The following is a 14,618-nucleotide window of genomic DNA, read 5'->3' as shown; positions in this document are numbered from 1 at the left end:
AAGTGCTGTGACATCTTTTGTGAAAGCCTTGAATTTGCATCTTATCCTAGAGAAAATCTCTATCTCCCTAGGACACTAGTTCAGAACTGATTCACAAGGAAGAGGTCAACCTAACCAGCACCACTTCAGGGGCAGCATTCAGATTTTCATTAGCAGTCTCCATTCCAAGTAATAACCAGGCCTGACGTTGCTTAGTTTCTAAGAGCTGATGAAAACATTGCCAATGTACAGCTGCAGGTCATTCCTCTGTTAACTGCTGGCTACAGCAGACTGAAATTATTTTTACTACCCTGTAGAAAACAAAGGAATCTCAGAGATAACACATATCAGAGTAGAATTCTGCCCTGGGTTATACCAGTGCACCCACTGAAGTTTGTGACAGTTGAAATTCCACAGATATCACTGACTGCAGAACCTGGCTTGCTAACATATGTGAAGGTGATAGCTATTTGATGAATTGAAGAACTATGTGATAAACGAATTTTCCATGAACCTTTGACTACCACATCTGACCTCTGCCCACCAGTCCATCTCCCTAGGACTTAACCTACAGAATCAGATCTGAATTTAGCTGCAGTTTTATAGAAGGATCCCCATCAAATAATTTACACCTGACAGGACTGCTGTGAGGAAGTGTCTAATGGATAGAAATGAGAGTCATTAGTTGCAAAATGAAAAACACTAACTTCTGCATTTTCTATCTTATGGTGCTTTGCTGGGTTTTATTGAATAATATTGGAAATTTTACATACAGCTAACATTTTGTTTGACAACAACAGTAAAGATCACAGTGTAACAGGTAGTATCTAACTGTTCAATAACCTGGTGCCGAGAACCAGATTTCCCCATGCAAAGCATTTGATTTCCCTCCAGAATTGCTGGCATGAAAAGATTAATCAACAGAAATGTGTTGTTTTGAGAAATTTATGTTTTCATAATACTTATCTGGTTAGACATATCATCATTGCATTGAGGGCAGGGGGAGGCACAAAGAAATACAAGGATACGCTGAAAAGAAAATGTTCACTAAAAATGGGAAAGGATCTCTTTTGCTTCATTTAAAGTATAAGCACTCTTACTTTAAGGTTTAAAGGTATATGTCTCTCTCTCCAGTCTCTCCAGGCTGCTGTGATTTACAAGTTGGTGAAAAAATGTAATAAAGATTTATAATAGGACAAACTTCTCTCCAGCCATTACTGTTACACCTCTCCCCTGCTTCTGCATTTCAAATGTCAGCTCTCTTGATAGGAATAAGGAAAGGAGAGGAAAGCACTGACCACTACTGTAGATTGCTTTTACTAAGATTTTATCTTTCTGATGTAGCAAATGAATGGAACAGTCTGCTTTTCTGTCTCAAAACTCCTTATGTATAACTAGATAGCTGCATACCGTCCCATATAGATATTGCACTACAGAACTATGTGGCTGTCAAATGTAACCTACTCTGAGATCTATCTGTTTTAGAGAAAAAGTCTGCTGGTTCCTTTATGAAGTATCCCTGGATTAACATGATCCTACATCAAGTGCTTATGGGCTCTATTAAATGAAAGCTTTCCAAACACCCTTCCAATGGAGGGTGCTTAGCTACTGATTTATCTAGTAATTCTAGATCTAGTATCTTCCTGTAACCCATGGTGACCATGATCAATATTTCACTTTCTCAACTGCAATTCTTGTTTTAGAAATGTGTCCTTTAGAATGACACTGAATTCCCTGCATGACAGTATGAGCTTCCCATAGTTTCATACCTGGTATTGACTGTACTGTTGCCTCGGCGGTGATGATAGGCGCAGTGTTAGGTTGTTGCTGACTAGAGCTGACTTCCGGCTCTGCGCTAATTGAAGGAGATAATGCTACTTCGCCGGCTGGACCCTGATTTGGCACAGGTTGGAGAAGGTCTTCTGAAGCAGCTTGCTCTTCTTGTCCAGGGAGCTGCAGGGCTGATAAAGGAATGCTAATCTGTTTGCTGGTATTGGAAGTACTGACTGGCATCTGGAGCGCGACCTGTTGGTTGGCTGTAGGGGTACTAGCTGGTCCTCTGTTTGGGGAAGCCAGAGTTACTCTTGCAGGCTTCTGAACCGCAGGCCTCGATATGACAGGGGGAGAAACAGACACGTTTTGTAAGTCTAGCTCAGCACTGAGAGAAGGTGCTACAGTGGGGGTGGGCTTAGAGGAGCCAATATACGAAGGTCCAGCATGAGTTTGAGGCTTGGGCTTTGACATCTGCGTCAGCGATAATGCAGGTCCATCAATGCCACCGGTAAGTTCTGCATTAGCCACAATATAATAATCTTCAGGGATTTCTTGCTTAATCTTTTTGACGATCACATTGTTACAGCTTTCATCAATGACCTGAGACTGGGAGCCTGAAAGAGATGATGAGGATTGGCCCGGACCAGGCCTTTTGCGGGAAATGGTTTGAGATCTTTGGGTATGAGGTTCAAAGTCACTATCCTCATCTGTCACTGAGGACTCGCAGACCATGTCAAAGAGGGTAGCCTCATCTTCGTATTCTTCCACGGCTTCATCTAGCTCTGAAGGCTCACTGCAGTAAGAGAAATCACAGGAGTCCCCGGTTCTGTTACAATCCAACTTTGCTTTCACTGGTCTCCCAGGGTACCTCTCTACTGGGCTAGTCTGTGTCTCCGAGGGCACACCTATGATGCTGGGACTGTCCGAGTTGAAGCTTCTGTTGTCCTGGAAACACACTCTTTCCTGGGACCCAGCCCTGCAGGTAGCAGTCAGTGGCCAATGATACGCATGGCCTGCGTTACAGCCCCACATAGCTGTCAGGTTGCCATGGGAACCTTCAGAAAGCAAGTGCTTTAGATTTGGAATGAGGCTGCAGATGGTCCCATGGCTGTGGGCCCAGCTGACCAGTTTGGAAAGGTTTTCAGAAGAGGTATGAAGGCAATCCTCCATGTTATAGGATCAATAACTCCTTTCCTAAAGAAAAGAAAATTAAAGGCAATTTTTAGGTTACATGTTTTCAACAGTTGTAACTGTGTGCTGTTAAATAAGAACATAACACACATTCTTTTTCTGCAAACAAAGGAGTGGAGACCTACTTCTTTATATTCCTTATACAAAAATGTTTACAAAGGCAAATAACCATACACAAATTATAGGTAAACCATCTTGTTATCATATAATAGGCTCTAAAAGACGCTTGTCAACATAGCATTAATTTTTAAGCACCTTCTCTCTTCTCACTCTATCTATAAAATGCTGTCTTAAACAATGGAGCAAAAAAAAGCTCTCTATGAACCTCAAATCTACATTGAGATAAAACAGCTTTTTAAACAGGCAAGTTCGCTACTATTGACAATCTAATTCGACCTGTTGACACTCAAATTGAAAAAACAGTTGCATGTACAAATCTTTATATCTGATAGACTTAATAAAAAAAAATAAAAAAACCGCTAACTATAATTTTTAGCCTGAATCTGAAACTAGCATTACAGGCACTGAGTTCAATCTTCCGCACGCATTGATCAGATTTAATGTAATTCTTGAACTATTTGAAATGCATCTTCCTATTTAAAGGAAATGCAAAGAAACCCACTTGAGGGCCTAACACTGATAATCTTTCCTTGAATTAAAACCAAAGTAACTGTGTGATTGGTTCTTTGTTATCTTCTACCTGGCTATTGTAACAGCTAAGTGTCCAGTGGCTAATAGAAATCCCTGCTTTCTACTAGCTTCAAGCTTGTCTAGAAGAGTGATTCTACTGAATATTGACAATTAAAACTTCTGTTGCTTTATCAAACCTTCCAAGTTCATAGAGCCAAATTTTGATTCCATTGGCATCAATAGCAAAACACGGCGTTTGTTCCCTTCTCAAAAATGTCTATCTAGGAACCCATAACAAGAGGAATTGAAATCTCGGGCCAAGTTAATAAATACTGGAAAAATATCATTTCTGGCACTCCACACAGAGGACAAGAAATTGTTGAATTTTCAGTCTTTTACTTGCCCCAAATTGCATGTCCTGCTCATGTTCCATCTTTCAGATAAAGTTAGCCTGAAGACAAAATCTCATCCCACTGGTGAGAACCTTCAACTCCAATTGATTTCAGCGGGAATCGAGGCTGCTAAGCACCTTTAAGGATCAAGCCCAATTGACTGCTGAGGAGTGCAGCAAGTTTACACCTGGCCAAGCAAGCATTAAACTGTCTAATAGATTTTATAATGGTTTCTCAGCCCCTTCAATCACGTGCAGCCATAAAACAGACAATCTGAGATGGGATAGATGCTTCATTCACTTAAGCAAACAGAAAGATTCAATAAGGGAGTGGGAAAATCCAGAGCCATACAATGCTGGCATAGATATGTTAAAGAAAAGCAAAGAAATGGAACATAACTGAGTTAGAAGCATAGAAATTGTTCACAAGTAATTTCTATATATAGTTTTTGTACTGTAGATATTTTTCTGAGCAGTTTGTTGAAAGTATTTTGATACTGAAGCTCCAGGAATTCGTTTTTCATTATACAATTAGATATGGTATAGTAGGTTTCTGTTCTCTGACTGGATTAATATAATATTTAGAATCAAGATTTCAGTGTGAATGCTCATTTTTACTAATTCAAAATATGCATTTCCAGCTAGCATCCAATGTTGGCATAAAGTTTACTGTTCCAGAAAACACCTTTGCATTTTTGCCAGTAAACTTGTTCACCAGAGTGTTTACAATTAGCAAAAACACTGAAAGCAAATTCACTTAAAAATAAAAATGAAAAGTCATTTGTTGTGGCAGTTGTGGTATTTGTGAACACTATTTTGGACTGTATAATCTACAGTCAATGTTCATTATCTTGCTATGCAAATCTTTTCACTTTTAATTAAGCAACAAAAATCTCCTTTGGCCAGAGATGGAAATAAGGTCCAGTTAGTAAAATGTTCAATACAACTCTAGATTAATGACAAAAAAAACCCAAAACAAAAAACCACCAACTCTCATTTCAAGATAGAATCTATATAAGAACCTAGATAGAGTCAAATGATCTCATCTACCTACTGTAATATCTGAGCCCATCATAATTGTTAATATATTTAGCCTCGTACTACGTCTATGAGGTGGGAAAGTACTATTATTCCCATCTCAGTTTCAGCGAGACTGTGGGTGAAATCCTCATCTCAGTTAAGTCGGTGGCAAAACTCCCTTTGACCTCAATTATGGTCAGGATTTCACCTTATGTGGTTTGCCTAAATTCACACCAGAAATCTAGAGCAGAGCCAGAAATTGAACTCAGAATTCTGCTGTCCCAGCCTATCGTTTTAACCAGTTGGAAAATAATGAGTACGTCAGCTCTTTTAGCACGGCAGTTTTTCAACTCCAAACAGCAAGAGTTATAGGAACCAAGGAGCCTTTCTCCCATTGCCCTGCCTTAATTATTAGAGTGACACGATGGGTGAGGTGATATCTTTTATTGGACCAATCCAGGGCTTTGGAGCAGAGCCCGGCACTGGAGCGTGGAGGAGCTCCAGAGCAGTGGAGCTGCAGGTTTTTGCGTGGAGCGGGAGCGGAGCTGGAGCACAGCTCCAAAGCCCTGGATCTCACCCACCTTCTCTCTCTCATATCTTGGGACTGACACGGCTACCACAACACTGCTTTAATAAGGGCAGTTGTATGGCAAATCTAGCCAAACTGTGGGGATACTTAGAACATTCTCTGAAGCAAAAACTCTGAAAAGAAGTATGTAAGTTTGAAAACACTTTCTAAAAAATTTAAATTCTTAAAAAGCTCACTTGACAGTATCCCTTTTTACAGTGCAGTCTTACTTTAAAACTAAAGGCTATTTCAATTTCAAGAAAGGTTTACCAAGAAGGAATGCACATAACTTGAAATTTCACCTTTATTTGGCACAACATTGAATTTAAATGTCCTCAGTTCTTCTTCTTCTTCTAAAGTAACAGAGATTAAGTTTATGTTCTCCGGAGTATATCACTGTATTCTCTAACTTGCCATCTGCTACCTCCCCACAGGTCACTTAATCAGAATATAGCCATGAAATTATGACACTATAGAAGAAGAGATACATGGGGCCTGATTTGCTTCTCATTTACACCTGGTGTAACTCCATTGACTTCCTGAGCCAATTAAATATAACCAGGTCCCTCTGATGGGTTCAGTCTTTACAAACTGGCAGGGAGGCATGCCCTTACTTTTTCCTTATGGTGATTTCTGAACCCTATGGACCTGACTTCTGAGAGATGCTGAGCACCTGCTGACTTTAGTTGGCGTCATGGGTGTTTTGCATGTTTGAAATTCAGGCCCGATGTAGTTTCCTAAAACCAATTTGATGCGGAGCTCACTCGCACCTCATGTCCCATACCTCCACCCATCCCCACACAAATATTTTAGAGGCAAAAATAATAATAATATTGCTCAAAGACAAGTATATTGTTACTGATCTTCCCTTGATAATGCATCCAACTGACATTTAACCTGGTAACATCAACAGGTGAATACTTGGCTACTCTGTGTGTGTCTCAAAGCTAAAAAAATAGCTAAAACATGATGTGAATGTCAAGTACGTTTTATCATTAGGAAAAGGCTGGCTCCAATTTAACAGCTCAAACCATACCATAGAGAATCCCATTTTTATAATACAGCATCTTTTATTCCCAACACGCTTTGCAAACTGTGGCCCAGAACATAAGAACGGCCATATGAGGTCAGACCAAAGGTTCTTCTAACCCAGTATCCTGTCTTCCAACTGTGGCCAATGCCAAGTTCAGAGGGAACGAACAGAGCAGGTAATCAAGTGATCCACTCCCTGTCGCCCATTCCCAGCTTCTGGCAAACAGAGGCTAGGGACACCATCCCTGCCCATCCTGGCTAATAACCATTGATGGACCTATCCTCCCATGAACTTATCTAGTTCTTTTTTGAACCCTGTTATAGTTTTAGTCTTCACAACATCCTCTAGCAAGGAGTTCCACAGGTTGACTGTGTGCTGTGTGAAAAAATACTTCCTTTTGTTTTAAACCTGCTTCCGAGTGCCTACCCAGAGGTCACTGCAGGATTGGGACCTACGTACAGAAAATAACAAATACAATTAAAGGCCTGATCATGAAAAACCTGCCGGGCATATTCACTTGACAGGTTTCAGAGTAGCAGCCGTGTTAGTCTGTATCCGCAAAAAGAAAAGGAGTACTTGTGGCACCTCAGAGACTAACAAATTTATTGAGTAACCTCATTGTTTTAAGTGGCACTATTCAAGCTAGTAAATCCTATGCTCAGGACTAAGAATTTGTATCATACATTTCACATCTGTGCTTTTTTTTTTTTTTTTTTAAAGGTGAAGTTTTTGGTATTTCCATTAGAGTGTAAATGCACGTTCTTGATATTTCAGGTCAGATACGTTTCACTGGCACAGTAGCAGAAAATGGTCTTCTGGAGAAAGTTGAATTAAAATGTATCTAAAAAGGGGCAAAGACAGCCTAGTAAAAGTACAGTTCAGGACGTCAGACAGGCGCATTCTAGATTGCTCTTCCAACTCTCTCCTCCCTTTTTTCACACCAGCAAACAGGACCTGTTCCCACCTCCCTGGTTCCTGAGGTCCCCAGGTACAGTGGAACCCGTGCTTCACCACAGCTGCATACGGGGGAGACCAGTCCCACAAGGGCTCCCTGCTCTTGCCCATATAGTGTTGTTTTAAAAGCAATTCTGTAAACGTGGCACCTTCTTACTCAACCATTCTCAGAATTCTGTCTGCTCACTTCATTGATAGAAATGAGCAGATGCTACCTTTGGCTCCTGTTAGCACTGTGGACAGGGAAGGCGGAATGAGCTGCGGGTTCTGTCTGTACATCATCAGGAGGATTGTTCACTACGTTCCAATCAGCTACACCTGTGCAGATCCTCGGACAAGCCCGGGCTTCCACAGGTGTAGCTATGGGCATAACTGGAGGGCAGTGCTGTTGCACAGATGCGGTTGGAGGCCCATTTTGGCTGGCAGAACCTTTATTGCGAGTGACAATGCAGAAGATGGAAAGAACCCAGCTTGACCCTGGGAGCTCAGGTTGAGTCTGAAGGGCTGGAAGTCTGAAGAAAACAACATCTTTTTACTCGTAAATGGAGTACATTTGATACAGAAGTTATTACACGGAAAATAAACATGGGACCCCATAATGCCACTTTTGCAGAGTAGAACCACACTAGAAAAGATTAAGGATGAATCCGGTGAAACCACCACGTTGCAGACCCACTGGCCACAGCCTCCTGCAAACCAAAGGTGCAGAAGCAATAGGGACTATTGCAATCCTGACATTGCAGTAGTGTACAAAGAAATTGCTTCCCCTACCACCCTGTGCCAAACCTCTCTCTTAGCAAAGGGAAATGATTTGACCCTAGAAGCTTATTTTGGAAACTTCATAGAAGAGGGGGAAAATTATATTCAGTTGTCAGAAAAAAAAAGGTAAAAAGAATTGGCCTCCCAAAGGGGTAGTTTTTCCATTCATTCAGACTGCTCTTTGCTGGCTGGCAGTCCAGTCTTACTTGCTAAATCACATCGTGAAGGTTGCTTAAGTCTTTCTATCTAACTGGCAGGATTCAATAAGATGACTCATGCTTTACAGCCTACTTACATGAGTACTCGGAAATCATACAGTAGCTGGCAAAACTGAGCTAAGTCTCCAATGTGAATAATGCTGGTATTTTAACTGCATTAAAAACCACAAAGCCTTATTATTCTAGAGGGATTTTCTGCTGGTTAGAGCCCAGCAATGCCTAATCCTGTGTGAATCATCTATAGGTGCTGAAAATTCAATACAGTAATCTGGACCCTAAATTAAGAATCAGACTTGATCTCAGCATGCCTTGACATATTTAGTTTTTTAACCTCATTTACTACCAGCTGCTATGGTGATTACTGCAAACTTTCATTTTAGTACACACCACAAGCCTCCACTAGCCTGTCTTAAGGTTGCAACCCCCTTCCCTCAAGGCAAAGGAGGACATTCAATAAGTCATCCTTTGATTGGCTGTAACCCAGAACGCCTCTCTTCACGGTACATATTTAATGACCAAACTATTTTAAATAATAGCAAAGGGATCTCTTACAATCCCTCTTCCCATTATAACACAGGAGCATGTCAGGCCACCTCACGCAGGTGAAACTCCTGTTGAGTTCTGACAGCCCAAAGGATGGCAGGAAGCAGCCCCAAAGTGCTCTCTCCTAGATGATACACCAGTGTAAACACTGTCCAATAGCAAGCCCCCGTATCAGTAACCAGTCTGGCTTGAATTCCTCCCTCACTAACCTACACCATGGAATGCATTTGACAAAGGTGACAGCCATCTACCAAGGTGTCTCCTCTGGCTGCTTGCATAGATGGAAGAATGGAATACCTCAGAAAGGGAGTGGTAAAGAGAGGGGAGGGGAAGAGAGAGCGCCACCTACATTGCATCGTTTCCCCTTCCTCTTGGCTCTCTACAAGCTCTCCCACTGATGGTTTGACAAGTGAGGAGTGAGTCGGCCGGAAGCTGGAGAGGACAGTGATGGGGGACCAGCAACATCTGACTTTTTTCTGCCTCTAGTAATGCTGATTAGGTCAGTGTTGGCTTAGGCAAGGTTCCCCTTCCTTGCTCTGAAATCACCCCATGAATGGGTTCTGCAGGCGGCAAGGAAACTGAGGGTCCCGGCTCCATTGGAGACACGCTGGCAAGGAACAGGAGGCAGTAAAGAGGCCCAGGGACTATACACAGAACTGGATAGATCTGTGAATATATGAGGTGAAGTGCAGCTATGTGGTATTATGCCATACAGCACCACCAGTGCCCTCCACACCATGTATATGCCTGAAGCATGACCTGGGGAAATGGTTCCAAGGAGATAGGAAACTGCAGAAGTATGCAAAGCTTTGCCCTCACAAAGCCACATACGATAAGAATGGATTTCCTTTGATGGCTAACTCTGTCCAGATCAGCACTGGCTCATGCTGTACGTCACAACAGCATTCGTTAGCACTGCTGGCCTATCTTTTTGGACTACAGTGCCTTCTGCCATGGATTTGCGCCAAAGCAAACAGTATGACCCATTTCTATCAACACTGTTCCCATCTCACACAAATTTATCATGAGACTTACGATATTTAGTGTTTTGCTTAAAGTCCAAGTTCCTGGAACCATGTTATTACTCAAAAACCAAGCTTTCATTAAAACAAACAAAGTAAATTTCTAACCCTCCTGGTTGCAGTAAAAAGCTTGAAAATGTGAACCCTAATGGCTCCAACACCAGAAGGCAAATGAGAAGACCCCCTCAAATTTCTTGTTTTTCAAAAAAGTTCTTGATTTTTAAGCCAATCTCATGATATTTGGGGCCTGACTTGTTATTTTTTTTAAACACTGGGACTGGCAATTTTGTATTAACTCCTACACCAGTGGGTCTCAAACCACTGCTGAACACTTGCTGGTTGGTCACATCGTGCTGGCACTCCTCATTTCCAGCAGCTAAATCACACTAAGCAGCAGCTCGAAATACATACATACTTCCTTAATACGACTCCTCCATATGAGCAAACGCTGTGGCTGCCACGGGGATGTTATTCCATCACCAACGAGAAGGGAAGCGGAAGTTTCATTTGCAAGTTTCTTTATTTTTATACTTATAAAGAGAGAAATCTGAGCCCTTAACCCACAAGGCTCACAACTTTTACACTAGCAGTTTTATTGATGTTATATAAACTTGTAGCTGATTAAAAGTTTTGGCCATTGGGCAATTATATATTATTTTACCAGCTTGTTTATTTTCTTAAGTGAAATGTGTAATGCCTGTAGAACTACAGAAATTGACAAGCCCTCTTCTGTTTATCTGTAAAATAGGGCAGCAGCTGTGCAAACTTCCCCACAGCGTCCTGCTGCTGTCTCAGCCCACATCCTGAAGCAACCACCACTAGCAGTGAGAGTTCAGTCTCTGGCCCACCAATTTTTGACCTCTTTGCTGAAGTTGCCACAGAGTTGTCACTTGTGATATGAACCCTTAGGACCGAGATTGACAACGATTCAGTCATTTCACACAGGCCACCAGTCAGTCATCAGATAGTAATGACTAGGGTTGGGTGAACTAATTTTCTCTAATTTCAAACCCACTCAGACATTAGGGGTTTGAAAGTTGAATTCAGACTCAAGCAGAATGTAAATGCAATAATGTTTAAGAGAGAGACTATGAAGAGAGGCGCAGAAAGGAGAGAGAAAAACTTTTTTAAAATAGTTGCACTATAATAGACCATGTGTAAGACACCCGATTGTGCCATGCTACTGTGTGAGTAAACGGCAATTTCCCACCCCTAATAAATAGCAATGATTCTTTTCAACCCAAAAAACATTTTTAAAGTAACTATCTCTTGGGAAAATAAAAGATATAAAGTACAGGGAAAGGGATCACAGATTCAGCTAGTTTTGCAAATCTCAAAAATAGTTTGACAAGTTTCTGAGCCCTGGAACTACAAGAGATTCCCCCAACACTAATAATTAGTCAGTATTCCCTAGCAGCCTGGTGTGGATTCCAACCAGCAGCCTAGAAATAGAAAGTGGCAACTCTCCATAATCAACCCATATAGCAGCTACACATTTTGGGATCCTATATTATTTGTTAATGTTTTTAAACAGTGCCACAAGAAGTTATTTAGAAGCACACAATGATTAAAAAAAAGAAAAAAAACATTTCCAAGTGGGCCCGATTGTGTATGTCTATCAAATCACTTTGGGTAGCAAGCGTTTTCATTTTTACATGTGTCTAAACATATAGGATAAAATCCTCGCCCCACTGAAGTCAATGGGAGTTGACTCCAGTGGGATCAGAATTTCACCCATAACAAAAAAATAATACCAGTAACTGATATAATAAATGGTGCTAAGAATTCTTCTTTTCCAGAACGTGGAACATCTTAATGGACAATATAGTTTTCCATTCATTAAAATATCATGGCATTCTGCCACACCCTTTCCATTGGCCTAGAGCTATTCCTCAGCTGATGGCATGTCTTCAGGAAAGATTCTTTCACTGCCAAGTATGGCATAGTTTCAACTACCGCTGCCAGCACAACAAGTGCTTAACAGGCAGCAAACAGTTTGGCTGAGGAGATTCCTTTAGCCAGCTGAGGAAGAAGATGATTTATTTTGACTTTAAAGAACAGCATCAGGTTATTAGCCCAAAAGCACTTGGTATTTTTCACAAAATTAAACCCTCTACAAACCACTAACTGCCTGGAGAATTCTCTCCCCCCCCCCCCCACAATTAACAACAATGTTGTTACTGCTTGTATTTATTTCTAAGTGGCTATCATCACTTTACTCTGTTCACACTGAAACAAATGTCAGCTATGTAGGCCTTGAACCTGCTCGGTGCAGCGGCAAGATTGCAGCAGTGTGTTGTGTTGTAAGTGCAAGGTAAAAAGAGAGAGTGAGCAGTTCAGGAAGTGCAGAGGAACCAAGCCGGCACGAATGAGAACAATGCTATGGAGATGATAATTTACTCCCACCTAGGAATGGAATTGAGGCCAAGGGGGAGCATAAGCTAAACACCTTGGCTGACATTGTATGCTATGTCTTCCAGAGGCATGGCATAGAAAGGCTCAGTGCAAGGTGAAGGGGAACTAACGTGGTTTCAAGTCAGGGTTTGCAAGGGGTCCTGACTAGCGTAATGAACAGCTGTCCCTCACAATGGCTGCCTCAGGGGAATTCTTCCCCAGCTAGACCCTACTAGGTGAGAGAATCCCTCCCTTATTTCAGAGTGGTAGCCATCTTAGTCTGTATCAGCAAAAATAACAAGAAGGCATTCTCCAATGCATCTGATGAAGTGGGTTTTCGCCCACAAAAGCTTATGCCCAAATAAATTTGTTAGTCTCTAAGATGCCACAAGGACTCCTCCCTTATTTGTCTGTCAAGGTTCACACATAAGCCCACGACTCCTCACACATGCCCATTCTCCACCTTTGCCCTGCTCACCTTTGCTTTTGTGTTCCCAACCCAAGAGTATAGGCCAGTCCCTTCCATTGTGTTCCCAGCAGTGTAGATCAGATTCTGCCACCCTTCTTCATGCTGAGCATGACCTCTCTCCTCAAGTAGGGCTATTGAAACGAGCAGGAATGCTCAGTAACTACTTACTGTAATGGTGGCAGAATCTGCCCAAGGGACCAGACATGAAAGGATCGTTGAACTTTCTACTGCTCAGTTTGGGGGACTGTAATTATGAACTGATTCACCGAGCTGCTGAGCACCCAGAGCTCCTATTGACTTCAATGACTGGAGATTCTCTAGAAATCAAACCCACAGTGCTTAGCTATACTGTCACCTACATGTGCCCTCCCTGATGCCTCATGCTAAGGCACAAAACCTTTGTGCTCCTTGTGGCGCATGACATAAAGGCTGGCAGGATCCAGGCGATAGTATAAAAGCTAATGCTAATTTTTGAATGATAAGGAATGTTTAGAGTAAAACTGCAAGATTTTAAGATTAATTTTTTAAAACACTGAGCTCTCAAATCATTAACAAAACATAAGTGTAGACTGGAAAATATAACCAAATGAATTTTAAAGCAAACCCAAAATTGCTCATTATTTCACATTATATTTATTGAATGTGCCCATCAAGCATCCTCTAGGTGCATTTACATAACATAATGGGCTTCCTCAAGATAGACATTTCCCACTGCAATCTTCAGAACAGAGATGGACTTTGCACCAAGCCCTGATGACTACCAGCTGCTTTCAGAGCTAATGGCCCTCTATTCAAGATGTTCTGCCTAAGGGACTGTTACCAGAAGGGCCCAGGTGACCCCATGTGTAACTATGATGCACAGGCAAAAATGAGAGGAGGAAGAGGGACCTATTATGGAAATAATTTCTTCCTCCACTTACAATCCACTGTCTTCAGAGTTTTGTGTTTCCACTAAAACAGTTGAGACTTGAACTTCTGCGTTTAGCCATCAAAACAACGTAAGCTCCATAGTTCTGAAAGGAATATTAATTTGCCAGCTATTCACTTTAAATTACTTTCCCCCTCCCAGCCTTCCCATACAATCTGAAACCAAACCAGAACAAGGACAGCCCATATGACTGGCTCCCCCTTTGCCATGGCACCACTCTCCCTGTATATATGCGAGAACCAGCAGAGGTGTAGCTAAAAGAAAAGGAGTACTTGTGGCACCTTAGAGACTAACCAATTTATTTGAGCATGAGCTTTCATGAGCTTTTACAGAGGTGTAGCTGTTCATCTTGCTCCTGCTAGTGTCTCTGAAGGGATGGGACAAAATCCATCCCTTGTGTAAGCCCATGGAAGCCAATGTCATTACAAAACAGATTAATTTGATCCTTTGTAAACCAGTTCTCATTCCACTGAAGTCAATGGAGTTTCATGGTGCTGTGAGATCAGTCAGAATGAGGCCAAGTGCCCCCAGCTACTGCAGTCTAATCTGTTTTTGAATGTCTCCTTCAGCATGGCTCAGTCTTTGTGAGATAGAGTAGAGCCTTTTGTGTTAAATATTCACTCTGCAGACTGAAAGGGTGGTAATTAGGTAGTCAGTTACAAACAGCTGTTGGGACCTAGCTGAATTACCAGAAGTAAAGTTCACTGGCATAATCTCTAAGGTTCCTGAGCCCAGATGCCCAAAGG

General features: G+C 41.7%; 1 protein-coding gene across 6 annotated transcripts in view; it reads right to left on the bottom strand.

Moving 5' to 3' along the window:
* Positions 1–14,618, bottom strand: part of KIAA1958 (KIAA1958 ortholog) — a 114,545-nt gene that overhangs the window by 62,620 nt on the left and 37,307 nt on the right. For all 6 annotated transcript variants that reach the window (XM_073345663.2, XM_073345653.2, XM_073345654.2 and 3 more), the window contains one exon: positions 1,749–2,946. In XM_073345663.2, coding sequence (XP_073201764.1) covers positions 1,749–2,922 — 1,174 coding nt within the window. In that variant the 5' untranslated portion in view covers positions 2,923–2,946. The remainder of the gene's footprint in view (positions 1–1,748; positions 2,947–14,618) is intronic.

The sequence above is a fragment of the Lepidochelys kempii genome, chromosome 5, assembly GCF_965140285.1.
Source record: "Lepidochelys kempii isolate rLepKem1 chromosome 5, rLepKem1.hap1, whole genome shotgun sequence".
Classification (NCBI taxonomy): domain Eukaryota; kingdom Metazoa; phylum Chordata; order Testudines; family Cheloniidae; genus Lepidochelys; species Lepidochelys kempii.
This window is presented reverse-complemented; position numbering and strand designations above follow the sequence as displayed.